At 41.2% G+C, this 19,134-nt stretch overlaps 1 protein-coding gene across 3 annotated transcripts; it reads left to right on the forward strand.

The window, feature by feature from the left end:
• Positions 1–610: 610 nt before the first annotated feature.
• On the forward strand, positions 611–11,997 carry CLN8 (CLN8 transmembrane ER and ERGIC protein). 3 transcript variants are annotated; one of them, XM_057372023.1, is made up of 3 exons: positions 611–731; positions 7,091–7,729; positions 8,138–11,997. In XM_057372023.1, exons 2-3 carry the CDS (start codon positions 7,142–7,144, stop codon positions 8,450–8,452), a joined length of 903 nt encoding a protein of 300 aa, XP_057228006.1. In that variant the 5' UTR covers positions 611–731; positions 7,091–7,141; the 3' UTR covers positions 8,453–11,997. The 3 variants fall into 3 exon arrangements, with proteins under 3 accessions (XP_057228006.1, XP_057227988.1, XP_057227997.1); XM_057372005.1 differs by lacking the exon at positions 611–731 and adding an exon at positions 5,693–5,757; XM_057372014.1 differs by lacking the exon at positions 611–731 and adding an exon at positions 5,744–5,808.
• The last annotated feature ends 7,137 nt before the right edge of the window (positions 11,998–19,134 follow it).

Genomic DNA, 19,134 nt, shown 5'->3' on the forward strand with positions numbered 1-19,134 from the left:
GACTGCTTATTCCAAGAAGCGATTTAGGCTGTTGAGAATCTTCTTACTGTGATGGATTTGCTGTTCTTTTGCTAAAATCCCCAAAAGTAAACCAGTCAGAATTCTGGCTGATGCCACAGAAATGTTCCTCATTTCTGCCCACTGTTGCCACACAGTAATTGTATGGTCCTTAACTTCACCTCGGATAATTTTCACAGTAACTGTTTGTAGCTGTCTACAGATGCAACTGAGAGATGRTCTGAGGTGATACCTGGAACTAAACCCTTGCGAGAGACCCATTGGTAAGCCAGGCACTAGCTGCTCTAATCTGAAAAAAACATCATTTTACCTGCTGATAAAGCCCCTGGTTTTTACCCAAGTGAGACTACCTGAAACTAAATAAATCCCCATAATGATAAGCAATATCCAGGAGACAGACACAGTATTTTCCTTTGATTCCTGAAGAAGCACCGGAGATAACTGTGTGAGAAATGAAAAGGAAGGAGTAGACTTACTGGGTAAACCTGAAACACCAGTTAAGACTAACYTTCATGACTACAGCGGTGAAGCAAGAGCCTGACTACTAAGGCAGATTAACTTGTTCCAGTGAGCATTGTTTAGACATGTTTTTGGGTGAGGGAGGTATAAAAAGATTCAACTGCAAATCCAAGACCTTATCATCACCTCATGCTTGTTACCTGAAGAAAGCCAGAGGCAACTGAGGAACTCATGTCCAGGACTGGATGCAATTGGTATTATTCTTACTTATTATTCTGTGGGTTAAAAGGAGGGGTTAGCATGATCAGTGATACTGGGCATAAGAAGGTTAAGATCCTCAGAGAGGACCATAAAGAGGCATGACTAGACAGAGATAGTGAAAAGAGGTAAGAAAAATATTAAATATATCTAAGCAATGACTCAACACACATTTATGGTGCATGGAATACAAAGAGAAGCTTGCAAAATTGAAGGAGACTAAGAAGTGAGGAGGGAACTTAAGGAGACAAAGAAGAGGTGAAGCTGCAATGATTTACTAATTGCAGATTAACTGTAGAGCCAGCAGAAAAGAGAATTTGATATTTAGATGAATTCAGGAGACAAACAGTTGGACCCAGCAGGAGGAACCTTGAGACTGACATCTATCAAAATATAAATAAATTAGGACTAGGAAAAAAAAAAAAAAAGAAGATAGGATATCTTGACTTAAATGGAATTAAAAGAATGAGAAGAAATAGTGAAGGAATAATTGTCCAAAGGCTGTACTTGGTGAGGTCCAGTTAAGCAGTGGACAAGGAATGGCCAGATGTCCCAGGGTCAGCACGGGAATGATTAATATCCTGAACTATGTGAACATGTACCAGAGCCTTCTGAGTGAAACTGAGGTATCCAGCACTACTCAGCAGTGGATGTATACCTCCAGCACTTTCATGGAATGTTCGTAAACAGAAATGGGGGATAAGCTTGAGAGGGACTGAGTAAAGAGTCTCCAGTTTTTCTATATTACTTTCATTATCTGGAAAGATTCAAGCAGGCAGAAACAGTTTMATTGCTGTGATTTTCCCCACAAYTGGTAGCTSAAAGTGTGGATGCTCAGCAAATCTRAATTGTTTAAAATTTTGAGAATATCAAGTGTTTCAAGGCAACTATTTTCACTATCTCTTCTGAAGCATAAGGAGTTGATTAATTCATTTAAAACTGACTATAAGTGAAGTACAAAATGAGTTTGTAGAGACTAGTGCTGATCTCCCAGTACTGAGGAAAGCACAGAAGCCTGGGTAGATGAATATGCAATGTAAAGGCATTCTGAATTCATGGCACACATGAAAGCCTTGTAATACAGGTTTTCTAAAAGAAGTCAAGTATACTTTCTACTAGCTCAGAGGAAAAAGGCCTTGAACGAGCATGTTCAAAGTGCTCATTTGAACAACTGTGGTTTGCATCTAGGAATACTGCATAAGTACTTGTTGAACAAGAATCAGAAGAACTTTGAGAGTATGTGTAAAGCATTTAAAAAACCGAGATTACACATTTGGTATTGCCACAGTGTTCCTTGAGGCAGGTATGAAGTAAGCCTCCCACAGATGTGAACCAAAGCTCTCACTATTAGTAGTAAAGTTCCCATAGATTTGAACACAGGCTGTAGATTAGTAGGTGGTGAAGGTACAAATTTCAGTTMAAAAAGAGAATTCAAGAAGCATGTCAGTGAAAATACAGGATTGTGTGGCAGGTCAGCACAAATTGTGCATATATGCATGAATCAATGCCTGTAAACATGCAAGGTTTTCTGAAACTTTGGAAGCAGAGGGCTAAAACTTTTTGACAAGTGAACAAGGTCWTGTCTTTTAAATTAGCAGTAGACTTTTTGTTCTCTATTAGGAAKATTACCAGCTCAGGTTTTACATATGATCATATGACTTCAACATACACTGACTACAAGTGTTTGGTACTCTGGAATTAAAAAAATTAATGAAAATATCCTTAGGCAGTAACTTGAGTTCCTTCAYATGCTACTCAGAGGATGAGAAAGAGCTATAAAATCAGAAATATCCTCGTCAGGTAGGATTTCTTCCAATCTCCAACCTTTTCTCTGCCACAGGTAATTTCTGGCCCCATCACGCCATGTTCTCCTGCAGGGAGAAAAATGCCCTCTGTTGCCACTGCAAAGGCAGAATTCAGGGTGGCTTATTGTGGACTTTTCTGCCACTACATGCCCAAGGCAAATATTTGCAGGACAAACAGTTGCCTGCAACGGATGGATTAATTCAATAATAGGACTGAAACTCCTTTCTCAACTCAGTCCTAAAACACATTACTCAACTTCTTGGTGGAAGTGCTAGTGGAAGCACAGGTTGGCCATATTCGGTATTCCCACCACATGTGCATAAAATACACATCCTACAGTAGTCATCCTGCAGTCTCTGACAAAGTAGGSTCCCCTCTCACTGACAATGCCACTGTTTGGCCTTGTCTCCCCCATATTCATCTCCTAAGCCTCTGCCTTCTCACACCACCRAGAGGCAGCTACTCTCTCTCCAGAAGCACAGGGAGTTGGAAAAGGACTTGGGATCATGGCACTTTGACTTGGGAATAATGCAAACAAAAGCTTTAAAACTAAAGATATTTTTAACTATCATCAGATACCTGTGCATTTGTAAATAAAACAGAGGAGCTACTGATTTGTTAGCACATGCAGTATTTAATTATTACTATGCTACCTGGGACGAGTTTCACCTGAATTAACTAGTACTTGTCGAGATGGTTCCTGGGAATTTGGCATGGGTCCATTTGAAGCAAGAGCTTGGTCAAAATAACATTCTGAGGACAACATTTATACACATTTCGGGAAKAGTGTGTATGAAATAATTTTCAATTCACAGCAGGGATGCAACCACTTGTTTCAAAGCCCCCACATGATGGAGGATGTATAGATGTAGAYACTGAGGCAACAAAACACAGATATTGTAAAGAGAAAAAAGATCATATTCAGTTTTTTACTTCAGGAAAGCACATCAAATCAGTATGGAGAGGCTTTTGGCTACAAGGAGCAATTGGATCATCCAGACTGTAGGCAGGAATCCCTGCCAGGAGGTGYTCTTTGTGCTTCCATGACATTCTGAAGATGCTGAGAAAGACTTCCAAAACTGAGACAGTGTAGACAGGAAATGTAGCTTTGACAGGGTATGTWTAAGCATCCAGACAGAATGTTTGTAAAAGGGAGAAGTGAATTTGACATAATGTGGAAGATAAGCCTCACTGCAGGAAGAACTACTTTGGAATACCTGAAGTGATCACAATGAAGTGCCTATAAAAAAGCTGTTACTAAGTTTGGTTGTATTATCAGTRTAATAACAGAAAGTATTATTCTGTAGTAGTTGCAAAGTAACACTGAACTATTTCAACACAGCTACAGCTGACAGTAATTAAAAGATGTGATATTGTTTTGAGAAGGCAAGAAATGCAGCAAAGACAAAGAAAATCCACAAGGAAGACAACAGCCTGCAATCTTGCTTTTGACATGGTTTTAGTTCCTYATACGTAAGTAAAGAAATCTCCTTCCTCAAGATGTGACAACTWAAAGGAATTATTTAAAGATACTTATGGGAAAGAATAAAATTGGGGAAAGCTAAAACACATGCCCTTGGTACATAAGCCCCATCAAGTTGAGAGAGCAGCTTCTTCCAACTTCTTCCCAGTTTTTTCTTGATCAGCTTTATCATCCTTATCAGTTTCCCAGTACAGCTCCAGCATCTGCCAGGGAACGGGGCGGGGTGATAAATGAATATCCCATCAGGTAGGAAGTACTTTCCAGGTGAAAACTCCTCCAGATTTTTACTTTCCAACTCTCAGGCCCTGTGGTTCCTTTTCCCTTTCAGTGTTAGTAAATGGCACTGGACACCCCCCAAAACGTTGCAATAAGTTTACTCTCCCTTTTGTGCAAAAATTAATCCTCCTGTCTACAAGACCAATTTGTAGGAGCATGTCATTAGGACCTCTGTCACTCGAATGCGCTGSCTGTATAAAATCAGTATTTTGGCTGACATTTCTTGCCCCGCATTTACTGCYGAGCCTGGTTGTCCTGGTTGCTGTAGCCAAGTGACAGGAGCTCTCCGSCTGTGACTCACCGCGATGGCACCCTTTGGTGTCTGGGTGTGTGGCACCGAGCCCTGCTATCCCTTTGGGCTGTCTGCAGAGCAGCTCAGCGCTCAGATGCCTCACAGCCAGCACGATAAAAGAAGGCACAGGAGGTAGGTTTGTCCCCAGACTTTCCCAACAAACAGGTGTCGCTGCGGCCTGTACTGAGGTGGAAAATCCACAGAGTTTAGGGGTCTGCCGCAGACACTGCTGTCACATTAACAAATAAAGGCAAACGTATAAACCCCCTGCTGCCCAAATATCCTGCCGTGTGTCAGGGCCCAGTTTTCCACAGGGAACRGCAGTTCCCTCTCCCCATCTGGAAGCCAAGAATGAGTCAGACTTCCGATGTAGATTTTCCAGCTCTGGTCTCTCATCACAAGTAGAATCAGCTTAGACTCAGCTGTTCTGGCCAATCTTCCATGTGAGAGAAGTTGTGGCTTAGATTTTATGTGTCTTTTTTGGTCACTTTTTTTTGAGGAATCACCTGGTCTATTGTGGGACTGAGCTTTCTCCTGGCAAAATTCAGAGTGCCTTTCAGTCACTCTGTTGAAGCCAAAGTACACCGCGGGTGCGGGATTCACAGAGCTCAGGAACCCTCCCGGGCTGCTTTCAGTGACCTCGGGAGATTCAGTCTGAGTCACTGGGATGACAGCAGCAATTGTCACAAGTATGAAGAGAATCATGTAGCAGAATACCGCGACATCCATTTAGTAATTTACTGCCTTTAATGAAACTGGGTAATTACAGGTAAATGTACTGGCTRTGGCATCACTGATATTTCGTTTCCACTCTCATTCTTGCTGAGCAGATGTCTATCMAGTGTTGCCCTCTCAGCGGTGTCGATGCTCAGAAGTGCTCTCAGGTAGAGAAAGGCATTCTGCAAACAAGGCTCCCCCTGCCCAAGTGGTACAGCCGCGCCTCCCCCCTCCCCCCATCCCGCGGCGCCGGTGGTTGGTGCCGGCGGTGGCGCATGCGCAGAGGGCGCCCGGCGGCTGCGGGCGGCGCTGTGGGAGCGGCGGGTCGAGCTGGGTCGGGGCCTCCCCTGGCGGGTCGGGCCGGGCCGGGCCGGGCGCTCCCGGGGGACCGGGGAGAGCAGTCCCGGAGCCGGGAAGGGCCGTCCCGTCRTTGCGGGCAGCGCTGTGGGTGAGGAGCGGCGGGTGACAGCGGGGTTTGTGCGTCGGGGCCGGTCTCCAGGTCTGCGTGAGGGGCTGGGCGGCCGCGGGGCGGGGGGCGGTTACGGTGGGTGTCGGTGTCGGTGCCGTGTCTGTGCGGGGCCCCGGGAGCTGCCGCGGCCCTGCTGGAGCCASGGCTTCTGATAGGGGTCGCGCTGTTCAGGGCCTGGTCGTGCCRTGGGATTGGTGTGTTTTGCCCCGCTTTTCCCCGGAGAGATAAAGGCGGGTGCWRCTCGGACTTCGAGTCGGTCTTGCCRGGTGTGAGGCCGTGGAGTGGGCGAAGGGCCTTCGGAGCTCCCAGCCCATCCCCCTCCTTGGAGCGAGGCACCTGCGACCAAAGGGCATTGCGAGTAGGTGCCCACAGGATCCGGRTTGCGGTGGCGGTATTTGCTGCCCCCTGAGACAAGGTGGGAGCTTTTCACCAGGCGCTCTAGCCTCGGTGGATTTGGTGGCTTTTTCACTTGTGCTCTCCAGACTCCCAAACGCACCGAGGTGTTAAGCCTTTACAGGCTGCGGCGAGTGTGGTGGCCATGCTGATACCACCCATGTGGTTCATAAAACGAGCTGGCATTCAAATATTTCAGTGTTATCTGGCTTTTCTCTCCCCACAACCCTTTGTTTTTGGACTACAGTGTGTTCAGGAAGTTCAGACAACTTGAGACGCTTAATGTCTGTGTTGTTCAGCTAATTACACTGATGTTGCTAATAATATGTAATAATGTTGCTTGTCAGCATTCCATACTTTTTCCATTTTTGAATATGTTGTTTTATTTTTTTGGAAAGTGGCTTAATGTTCAGAAACTTATTGCAGAGTCTTGTTTTGAGCCATGATCATAACAGCCTTTTTTTGGTGTAAGTGGTCCCCTTTACTGCATTAGTTTTCTATAGTTTTATGTCCTGGATCTGTATTTGAGATTCTGAATTGCACCCAAAGATGTAGCAAATGGTGGGAAATCAGTGAGGGAAAAGCAGGGGAGTAAGACAATACGCAATGCTGTTGAAATAAAAGTTTCACAAGTAACAAGACAGGATTTGCTTCTTGCATTTTCTCTTCCTCTTTTTTACCTTCCTACTTGACTGTCTTCAGCTTTTGCTTCAATGCATTACTTTTTACTAGTATGGASTTTGCAGGCCTGTTGCTAAACATSTTGCTTATGTTTTTTTGTCTGTCTGCCTGTCTTGGGATAACTGTGCCTTATAGCAACAGGACCAAAGTGATAAGTTCAGTGGATGCAAGTCCTCTATGGTTTAGAATCTGCAGATGTACTTAAAAATTCACTAAATTTTTTTTCTCCTTGTTCCAGATGGAAGAGTTCTTGCTTACTGGTTTGTGTAATAGCAGAAGCTAAATAGACATGAAGGAGACTATAGTGGGAATGAGAAGTGTCAAAAGAGAAGAAATGAATCCTACAAATGATGACACAGTGTTTGGGACCATTTTTGACTGGGACTATCTCTTATGGGAAGTTCGTTTGACATTTTTAGCTGCTGGTTTTTTAATCTACTTGGGAGTATTCCTTCTGTCTCACTGTTTGTCTTCATGGAGAAGTACCACTTATCGTGCCTTATATGCAAAGGAGAAGGTGTTTTGGAATATGGCAGTCACACGTGGTGTGTTTGGACTTCAGAGTTGTGTTGCTGGTTTATGGGCTTTGCTGATAGATCCTGTTTTTCATGCTGACAAAGTCTATTCACAGCAAAAGTGGAGTTGGTTTAACTGTTTAATAGCAGCTGGATTTTTCGTGCTTGAAAATGTAGCAGTTCATGTGTCCAACATTATTTTTAGAACATTTGATGTTTTCTTGGTAGTTCATCATTTGCTTGCTTTTGGTGGCTTGGCTGGTCTAGTAATTAATGTGAAATCTGGACATTATCTGCCTTTGATGGGAATGTTGCTGGAGATGAGTACTCCTGTAACGTGCATTTCCTGGATACTTCTGAAGGTAAGAACATGATAATTTTCAGATTCTGTTTGTAACAGGTTTCATGCATTTCACTTGTCTGTAGATAATCTGTGTGGTTTGTTTGGKTAGTTTTTCATTAAAACTGCATTTACCCAACTGGTATCCATGTTATTGTCATACCTGCTTTTGTTGTGATGACACTTCTGCAGGCCTCCCTATTGGTTTTTGTATGTTGCTGTGTGCATGTACACAGTGGCATGGTATAGAACCATACCAAGTTTGGGATGCCATATACATGTGGAATAATGTAGCACTATGAGGAAAAAATGCCTAAGAGTGCGTGTATATGAAAGCTGGATATTTGCATGAGTTCTGCAGATTCCTCAGTTCCTTATCTTGAAGTAACAATCTCACTTCTGCRTATTTTGTGTTCTTGTTTTTTTCCAGGCTGGCCGTGCTAACACCTTTTTCTGGAAGGCAAACCAGTGGGTGATGATCCATCTGTTTCACTGCCGCATGATTCTTACCTACCACATGTGGTGGGTGTGTATTTTCAACTGGAATTCCGTGGTAGAAAATCTGGGACTTCTTCACTTCATTGTTTTATTCTCAGGATTATTTGCTGTTACACTAGTACTTAACCCATACTGGACATACAAAAAAACTCAGCAACTCCTCAGACCAACTGACTGGAACTTTGAAAATAAAGCAGTGGAAAATGGGAAATTAAATGGTGAAACACAACAGAAGAAGAGAATATAGCACTGAAACAGCAGTTTCCTAGTAGGGTAACAGATGGAAGAATACAATGCAAAGTCATTCTTTGCACGTGAGCTAGAAGCTTTTGCAAGAAGCTCATTGACTAAGTGACTCCTTGCTGGTAGCATTCTGTATGCATCACAAGTATTGAAAAGCGTTGTTTGGTTTCATATGTACGTACATATGAAGACTTCAACCCTCATTATGAAATACACCAACAATTTGTCATGTTGGACAGTATTTCCTAATTTAGTAGTGACATGCTCCCTAATGGCATCCTTTGACTAATGCTTCAAAGTGACTTTACAGTTAAGTTGTYTATTAAGCTCAGCTTGAATCAAGTTTAGCTTGAATCCTATTTCACCTACAGTGGCGATACTGATAATGGAAATTATGTTAAATTGTTTATTAAGATCAGTTATGATCCARGTTAGGTATGCATGGATACCTAGTTCCTGTGTGCCAGTGAATCATTCCAAGTGGCTGAACTGGTTGGTGGTAGAATGCAGTCATGGATTGGGTTTGGTTGGTTTGTGGGTTTGGAGTTTTTTGWGTGTTTGTTTTTATTTTTTTCTTTTAAGTGCACTTAAGGAACAGAAAAATAATTGTTTGAGTTTTTGCTGTCCAAGTTGTAGTTTCCAGGTTGCCCTTAGTATGGGAGGAGTTCATATCCATCAAAACCATACATGTGAGGATCCATGCGTTTGGCATATGAGTGGTTAGTAGGTAATCATAGCAGCCCCTTCTGGGCTTGAAAGCAATGAAATGTAAGTGGCAACACCAGAATGTGACTCTGTATCATCTTTGGAAAAAATGCTGCTTGATTAGTAAAATTATTTTGTTTGTATGTCCCACATGAGGGATCATGCGATTAGTTCCACTAGTGCTCCTGTAATGGTTCCTCTTACTTTTGGGAATACCTTTAGTTTTAGATGGTTTCAGAATCTGAGGTGATTCCTCTATGGAGGAAAGCCCATATAACCTCCTGTAGGAGTTCTGTTCTAATATTTTTATTTAATTTTAAGAGCATACCAAGCAACGCTAACAATCCTTTGCACTTTATCTGACACATCACAAAAATCTTTCCTTGACCTGACAAGTAGGATAACTCTTTAGATAGGGGCTAATGGGGATGGATACGTTTTCCCACGTATAATACTGGTTTGATGGTTCCTGCATTGAAATGTTGGGAAGTGGATGAAGGGRTAAAGATCACTATAGAAGAGAGTGACGCCTAGTGGCAGGAGAATGCCAGGGGTATTAGTTTTGGTGCACGGAGCTGGTGAGATAAAAAAACTGGTTAATTGGAACTCTGTGACGATTGCTACACAGATTTATTTCCCAAAGCAATAAAACTGGGAAAGCCCAGGCTGTGGAGGATTTTAGGTCAAGCCATGAATGAGACCTTGTGGACTGATCTGTGGTGGAGCATATTGTTCTAAATGTGTGAGGAAATCACTCTTTGCTGTAAACAGCCCCATTTTATTACTTCTTGGTGGGAATGCCTTTGATTTTTTCTGAGTGAATGAAGTGATCAGGTTACTGTGTTCCCTAATTCACTGTGTGTGAGTACAGTGTTGAATTGCTGTTCTATGAGGGAGAGGAAACTTCTTATTTTGGGTCACAAATATATAGCCAGATCTTTTTGATAGTAATGAAGTGGTAAATATCTGAAATTGCCCATTCAGAACCAGGTTGAGAGGGTCACAGCAATTTTACACGGCAGCCCTGTCTGTTATTCTGCTGATATTTAATAGAAAAAATCTAAATTTGGAGCTATCTTCTTATTTCTAAGCTGAGCAGAAGGAAGTTGCAGTATTTTAGCAGTGTTGCCTGTCTGGGCACCATCCTGTTGTAAAAAGGGTTCTCAACATCTTGAAATTATGTACCTGTCCTGAGGAGTTGTGTGGGGAGAGTAATGTTAAAAGTACTTTGGAAGAAACCAGAGAGATTAATTCCTTGGAAACAGAACCAAAAGTATGGTCTGAATGCATATCTTGCAAAATCCAGACATCACTTGCAAGACTTCCAGGGAGAAAGACAGAGAATAAGTTACTGCATATTAGAATGATGGTGTACTCTATGTAGCTTAAAACTTGAAGGTTTGAATTTGATAAAACAAGGTAGTAATTATAAAAATCCCAGCTACAGAATTCTGAAGAATCCTAACAGAAAATGGAGGCCTCAGAAGAAGTGTGGGATGAGTGTGCAATTTTTACAGTGGCTGGCTAAAGAATGTGATATGCTAAAATATATGCTAAAATAAAAGAATATGGGGGTTATGGAGGGAATTTGACACTGAAAAAAGGTGGAAATTTATGTCATAGTACCAGACGTTTAAAGCTTAATATTTTGTTTTATTAATTTGTATAACTTTATTAAGTGAATTTTAAATATTTTATTAAAATTATGTTTTTGTAATCATAATGCAGTCTTTTTAGTTTGCATTCTAGCATGAGTTTTTTCACAAAAAAACTGTTAGGGTTTGCGTGTCTTAACTATATAATACTTTAGTGCTCATGTTAACCTAAACAATCATAGATCTGCTAGAACAAGAAAGCTATGCAAAAAAGAAATAACAGCACTCATTTTATTTCTGTTGGTTTGAGAGTACTTTACAGTTCAGTTGGAAATACAACATAACAACACATACATCCTTTCTTTTTGATGGCCTAGCATTGGACTTGCCAGTAGTGTTACACAGAGCCTCTTTTTTAATACTTGAGTATAAAAGGACCATTTATAAGGGCAAGTAGTGATAGGATAAGGATAATGGCTTCAAACTAAAAGAGGGGAGATTTAGATTATATTAGGAAGAAATTGTTCCCTACAAGGATGCTGAGACACTGGAACAGGCTGCCCAGAGAAGTTGTGGATGCCCCACCCCTGGAAGTGTACACAAGGTGAGGTTGGATGGGGCTTTRAATAACCTGGTGTAGTGGAAGGTGTTCCTGCCTACAGCAGGAATTGAAATAAATTATTTTTAAGGTTTCTTCCAATCCAAACCTGTGATTCTTCACTGCCTATTGACTGCTCCTTTTAGGAGAATTTTCTGATTTATTACTGCAGATGATTGGCACATTGCTTTGAAACAAGTCTGRAAAAGTTCTTGAACTTAGGTTTTTGAAGTTTGATTTCTGTTAAAACTAAATGCTGCTCTTCAGCGAAATGGTAGATTAGCCATAGTTTGTTTGTAAATTTTGTTGATGTGAAACTAATCCCAGTCCTGTTAGGTCTTCTTTTACAGCCTCATCCACAATCCTGTTCAGAAAAAATCAGTTAGCTTCTAGTGGCTGGGTGTGCTGCTGTGAAAACTCTTGCATAACGATTTTGGGTGAATAATTTGTTTGCCAGGGTGACTGCTGGGGACTTGGCTTTGCTTTCTTGTTGAACAGGCTTATTGGAAGGAGTGGTGTTCATATAATCTTTCTGTCTGAAGATTTTTTTTAAAACAAAAAAAAAAAAAACAAACAACAAAACCAACCAAACCAGCAAACTGTGGTAGGGGTGAGGGTGTTCAGTTGTTTTGGTTTGTTTTCCCTTTTTTTTTTAAAAAAAGAAAAGTGTTTGGTCTGAGACACTGAGTCCAGGCATCTGATTCTTACTGTCTTCATACAACATTCCTAAATCACAGTTTGTGTTTTCCTCCATTGACGTCCTGTCACRTTTTCTTCCTAAACTTGTCATCATTTCCCCCTGCCCCTCTCCCCCCACCAATTTTTCTGTTAATATTTATTCTTATTTGTGGTATTGGTCAYGATCTTGAAGAGTCACATTAGACAACAATATCACAGTGGTAGTAGTTTTCAGTAAGTCCTGTCAGGCCCGTCTTCCACTGAATATCTGCATCCAAATCTTTCAGAGTTTTTTAATGTTTTCTTGATAACATGGATTAAATATTGATGTGAGGTAAGTCATAAGAAACCTTTTTTAACCTCAGGGAGATTCCCYCTTAAAGTGAATTTACAGGTGTTAAGCATACCCAAGTCTGCCCTTGTGCAATATAACATTTGTTGAAAAGAATCTTTACACTGTACTTAAATAAAAATATCTTATTGAGTAGCTGTCTTATGAGTTTCATTTACTCATGAAAATAATGCCTAGTATTTTTTTGCTATTTGTAGCGTAAACAGTGCATGCACTAAAATAATGATTTGTTTGTTTTGAAATGTTAAACTTTACAAAGTCAGATTCATAGAAATAGCTATAAAAGCTTGTAAACCAATGTTCCTTCACCAGCATTTAACATATTATTCTCAGAAGCACGTTTAGAACACTAGATGCTGTGCTATATGTAAGTATGTATGAAAAACAGTTAAACATCTCTTGGGAATGACCCTTCTGACTTGTGTATTTGAAGTGTGTGATTGTGCATTAGGCTCTGACTGTTAAGACACTTCATTTGGTACCACATGACTCTTCATGGTTTAGTATAAGCTACCTTAAATAAACAAGAACAACAAACAAACACCAAAAACTTGTTCCACTGCAAAATAGTAAAATAAAATTCTAAGCATTTATTTTGTTATGCTTTGCAGGAACTAATTCCTGATGCTTTTTAGATTAGTGAGTTAAAGGAATACAGCATCATTACTGGCATTTTAATTATTCTTACAAGAATGCACAGTGCAAGCAACTGGCTGGCTGCCTCTGYAGTGAAGTGCCCAAGATTAATTGAAGCAGAAGCAAGACATTCATGTGTAGAGCTCCACTAACTGTGGAATGTGTGTGGGTACACACTGGGATGAAAAGAAGAATTATAAGAGTGTTTGTATGAATAAAGTTCCTTTTTTTTTTTTTTTTTTTTGTAAATGATCTGTATTTAAATGGTATTCATGTTTTGCTATTCAGGTGTTTTCAATTAATAGGTAAATACATTTTATTTGGTAGTTTAAAACATATTCTCATCAAAATATTGGAGCATACTTGTGCTGACAATGTTATACAGCAATTACAGCAAGTCTTTTGATCTTGTGTCATGGTGCTGGTGCTTAAGTTGGAACAAAAAAATGCAAGCAGTGGTCATTAATGAAGTAAACTATGCCTTGTCAGCCCCCAGATGCATTTTCTGTGTTGGAAGAGACATTTCATGCACTGGATCTGATCGACTTAATTAGCGTGTTCTGCTAGTGCTGGTGTCACAGGGCAGGAACAAGAATTTTTGCAGCACATTGTGCCTTCCTGTTTCCCCTAAGCTGAATACTGGTGAGTCAGGTGGAATGATGATGATAGAGCAAACCTGCAAGGCTATAGCAGTCCTTTTTCATAGTTCAAGGTGGCAGACAGGCCCAGYTTGAAAGGAGGGGGTCCTGCTCAAAGAATGCAAGGAAATTTGCTTTGCCATCACTTGCTGCTATTGTGCGTTTGTTCTGAGAGCCAGCTGGGGTCACTTCTGAGTCCTTAGGAATAGAGAGTGGGAATTCAATAGTAGCTTTGTCAGATGCATTCTGGTCTGAAATAAATATTTCCTCATATGATTTCTAGCTRCCTCTGCTCCTTTGATTGCTTGGCACACATTAACGTGCTGTATAAGCTGACAGTATTTTCACCACTATGTCCTCTGACATTTACTGTAAAGAATTGTGAGGTTTTAGTACTGGTAATTGATTCTGGCAGCTCCAGAATCGCTTGGATTTATATATTGTTATATAGATCTGCAACCTCCTCCTCTTGCCTTGCTGCTTCTGCTGCTAAAAGCAGTTTACCAGGTGAGCATTGCATTTTGTTACCAAAGTTGTGCTTGCTCCGGTTTAAGCATGGGGCTTGCACCAAGCAAGGGATGAAATATACCTGAAAAAGGACTAATTATGTAGAAGGTAGAGAGTTGACTTTCCTGTGTYTCTGGACCTTGCAGTTTTGCTGTCAGGATCTTTTAAGTGTAAATCAAGRTCATAACTATGATGCCTTGAAAAACAAAGCCAAGCAGGCAAACTATGAAAGTATATAGAGTACTTTTGCATGGAGGTTTGCATACAGTAGGCAGAGAGATCTGACAAGAGCTTGTTCATCTTGTTTCATGGGTGTGTTTGCAGGCAGAAAATGTATTCTGTAAAGCAGCAGTAGCCTTCCAAAGGAGTCACAAAAATTAAATATGAAAAAAACTAGGAGGCTTTGGGATGAGGTRGATGGAACTGACGGTTACATTGTATGCTGCTGACCAGATTGCAGGTGGACATTGACTAGGGAGTTTTTCTGATGCTTTAACTCTTATTTTCTCAGCATCATATTGAGTATTACTATGACACTGGTTGAGGCTAAGTTTGAGAAACTTTTTAAGGACATCAAAATGCTAAGCAATATATTGCCCAAGGCTGAAAGAGCCTAAAGTCTGTTCTAATTTAAAGTAATTTATTCTTGTACTATCATTGCCTTTTTATCTTACATAATTATTTTTTACCCCTGGAGACTCTTGCATATTCATGAGTACAAATCAATCTCCTCTTTTGTTTTCCTAGCCATCCTAATACTCTTTGTCACTTTTCCCACTTGAATTCCTTTTTATTAAATGTTAGCAGCTTAGAGTTGTACATAGTATTTGATATAAAGTCTTCTCAATATCTCATATTACAGTAGTACCTTCTTTCCTCCCCTGGAAACAGTTCTGCCAAAGGCTGCATTTGTCTTTCAGAGTTGCACAGCCTGAAAGCCACAGCACTTTGTGGTCCTCTTGAGCTGAAATTCACTCAAGTTCTTCCCTTCGTCAGCTTCAGGATGAAGAGGAGAACAGAGACATAACTGAAAGWATGAATTTTGTGTTACAGAAGCAGCTTGTGCCTATGACCGTCTGGGGTGCGGTGCCCACATGTGAGCAGTGGGGCTGCGGGGATTCTGCGAGGGGGCCGGGGCTGCCCCAGCCGGMYMCAGCCAGATCCAACCACCCAGTGCAGGGCACGGCTGAGCCCAGGGCCAGGGCAAGGACACCTCAGGGCTAACATATGTAGGGAAGGGCAAAAAATGCTGCTCAAAAGTGAGGAGAACAAAGCGAAAGAAGCAGCACTGCGAGCGCCAAGGTCAGTGAAGAAGGAGGGGGAGAAGCTGCTCCAGGGCACCAGAGCAGCAGCCCATGGAAGAGCCCTTGAAGGAACAGGTTTATCCTGAAGGACTGCAGCCGGTGGGAAGCACCCACACTAAAGCAGAGGAGAAATGAGAGGAGGAAATAGTAAAGGGAGGAGCTGTTACTGACTGACCACAAACCCAGCTCCCATCCCACCGTGCCCCTCGGGGAGGGCGAGGCCAAGGAGCTGGCGCTGGACTGATGYTGAGCCTGGGTGAGAAGGCAGAACAGAGGGGGAGGGTTTTTTTTACTTTTGTCCTTCTGTCTTACATCCAATTTTTAATTTCAATTTGCAATAAATGAAACTYCCCCAGCTGAGTATGTTTGGCCCGTGGCAGTAGTTGCTCAGTGATCTTCTTGTCTTCATTTTGACCAACAAGGTTTCCATCTTATTTTCTCCCTCCATTCTGTTGATGACGGGGAGTGAGGGAGCAACTGGGTAAGGATGTGGTTGCAGGCTAAGGTCAACCCACCACAAGAAGTTATGGCATCGGCTGTACTATCACTCATGTGCCACCCATGACAACAAGGAGATGACATAACAGAAGGGCTCTGATCCTGAGCAATATCAAAATTTAGGAAAATTTGTACCAAGTCTGTCTGAATTGGCAGTCTGAGAATTTGACTTGCAAATACTCCTCTTAAAAGAAGGAAAGAAGGGAAATAAAATGTGTTCGTGAAAGACGTTCTAATGCTGGTAAAAGATCACAATATTATAAAATTCAATTGTCAGGTTAACCTGTACTGATGTGCTCAGAATTGATAGCCTCCCAGAAGTAGTGCTGGTGCTTAAGGAAGACCTGGAAGACAAGCCAGCAGTAGGCATCAAAGCAGAATGTGAATAAGCAAGTTTTTTTATAAACCCAAATGTTATTTTTGATGTAATAGTCTGGATTTAAGAAAACTGTGGTTTGCCTTTTTAAAAAAAAATGTATATAGTATATATTATATATAAATATATATAAGGATTTAAAATATATTATCACTTAATCTGGTTTGGTAAGGGAAGTRGAGGGAACCTGTAACTTTACAAGGCTCCAGGATGTGTTCTGCAGATGCTCAAGGTAAGTAAGGCCTTGGATGTCCTGGCTTGGAGTGATTTCTGAGGGATTACAGTAAGCAGATGGCATGCTGTCTTCATGGGGGATACAGCTGGGAAAAACAGAATTTCTAGTGGGTGAATACTCCCTAGGAAAAAGTGCCAGCTACCTCAGCTGCTAAACAGAAGGAAGAATTTGAGAAAACTGGGCTTCGCTGGGGAGCTTGATACACTAAATTTTAGTTGCTTTGTCAGATTTTATGCAGTGTTTTGGAAAGCAAGCCATTGGAAAGATGTCTTATATCTTTAGGAGTCATAAATTTAGGCGTACATGCATGCCATTCCCATGGAGACAGAAAATAGGCATCCCATCTTCATGGCATTGTGTCACAGGGGATCAGGACATGTCCTTATGATGCCCAGTACATGTACCAGAGTAGGGGGATGGTGTAGATGTATGGTGAAGGTGTGTGGTGCAGATGACCTCTTTTCAGTAGCTTGGAGGTGAACTATCTTTGTTAAAGTCCCAGTAATCAGAAATAAGAGTAAGTAAATTTTGGTGGTAAGTATCACCAGTAAAACCAATTTAACCATCAGCTTCTTAGAATCTGGTTATAAAAAGCATCATGTTAACATTGGAGACAACCATTATCTGTACTCTAATTATCATCAACTAATTATGGGTGGATAAATAATAAATTTGTCATTGCAGGTTGCTAATTATTACTGCTAATAGGCTGTTACCTTGCAAAATAGTAGGAAAGTGCAAGTTATTTTGTAAGTTAGTTTTTCTTTTTTTTTTTTTTTAAGTTGATCTGCTATTGTTGAATTTGTCCAACAAGGTTTCCACAGCAACCTTTTACTGGAATTAGATAGGGATATATGTGTATGGTCACTAGAATCAAAAGAAGGGGTTGTCAAAGTTCAAAAGGGTTCAGAAAAACTTAAGGAAAGATTTCAATTTTGACTAAGATAATTGTGAAAGATAAGTTAATCTGTGAAAAGTAACTAAGAAAGAGAGAATTTAATGCACATAGATTTTGAGCTACCTGCCAAAAGGTGAAGGATATTGCTAGTAAATGGTCTTTTTAATTATGGAATCAAGCTACTTGTACTTGGTCTAGATATGTGTCTGTTCTTTAAAGTGGCCTTTATTGACAAACACTTATAAACAGTTTTCGAAACACTGATTCCCCACCATTTCAGCTCCTGAAATGATAGCTTGGTGTGAGTGAAGTGCAACATATTAAAAAAAAATACAGAAAAAAACAGGATAAAATGGTCTCTGATGGAACTGAGTGGTCTCTTATATGAACTGAATGCCAYAATGGTATTATTCCTGGCCTTAACTTTTACATATAGTCCAATTTTCTTGTTTTCTTTCTCACACAAAACCTATAGAGCTATGTGAAAGCTATTTTGAGTTAATACCATGATGAACTGCATTAAAAAGAAATAATTTTGTGGAAATGGAAACATTTTTTGAAAGTAAGAGTTTAAAATATTTACTTTGTGATTCAGATTGTATGAACCCACACAAAGACTTAGATAATTGTGAATCTGTGTTAAACTACAGACAAAGGGAAAATGTAGGGAAAAGGTGGATTAATCAAATGTCAAATGCCACAATTTTCTAGTAATGTTTGATAATGAGTGTAATGATAATAAATTTACTATACCTGGGTGTATCTTATTTCACACTCTTGAATGAGTTTACTTAAATAGGTAAGGTTCACTGTTGGATGACGTGGATCTTTAAACAGCATTTMGCTCAAAGATATAACTCTTAAAAGTAGTCCAAAGATTTCAGCTAATATTTGAAAACATTAAATAGTTATAATTTAATTACTTATAATTTATTTAAAAGCTTAAAATGTACTGGAGTATTTATTGTCATTGAAGTCTGACAGATGTGTACATGGATGTATTGTAAGATACACATTTTCAAAATAATTACATCTTGTAAAGGTTTCCTACTTTATTTTAACTAAGGGGCATGGTCAGTCCTGTATGTACAAGTGGTTGGTGTTGCTCTCAGGATAAGCATTCCATATTCCAGTGGCATAAGTTTTGGGTGGCTGTGTGGTTGGCTTGGTCCGGGCTGGTCTGCAGAGAGGCTCACTGCGAGGACCGTCACGCAAGAAGGATGCAAAAAGATAAAATGTTCGGCATGAGGTGCCAGAGTCTCTAGATAGCACTTAATTTGAAAACTATCCCTGGATTTCAGGTTATAAATCAGATTAAAATCCAGAATAGCGCTGTGACTCAGTGTGCACCCGGCTGTGCTAAGGAGCTATTGGTGAGCAYGGGGCTGGGTGTGCCCGGTTGTCCAGCCCCGCAGCCGCTGCCCTCCCGGTCCCCGCAGCCGGGCAGCTCCGCTCCCCGCTCGTTTCACCGCCGCCTCTCGGGCCGRCCCCGCCAGCAGGGCCCCGGGGCGGCCGGCGGGATGCGCTCCGGCCCCGGGCGGTGTCACGTACGGCAGCAGGAATGCGGTGGGGTCAGGAGGGACCCTGCTCGGCCCGACCCGACCGGCTGGGCCAGCGGGATCCAACGGGGCCTGGCGGGGGCGGGCGCCGGGAGCAGCGGCCCGGG

The sequence above is a fragment of the Malurus melanocephalus genome, unplaced genomic scaffold, assembly GCF_030028575.1.
Source record: "Malurus melanocephalus ecotype Western Australia unplaced genomic scaffold, MMel_1.1 scaffold_6, whole genome shotgun sequence".
NCBI classification, from domain to species: Eukaryota; Metazoa; Chordata; class Aves; order Passeriformes; family Maluridae; genus Malurus; species Malurus melanocephalus.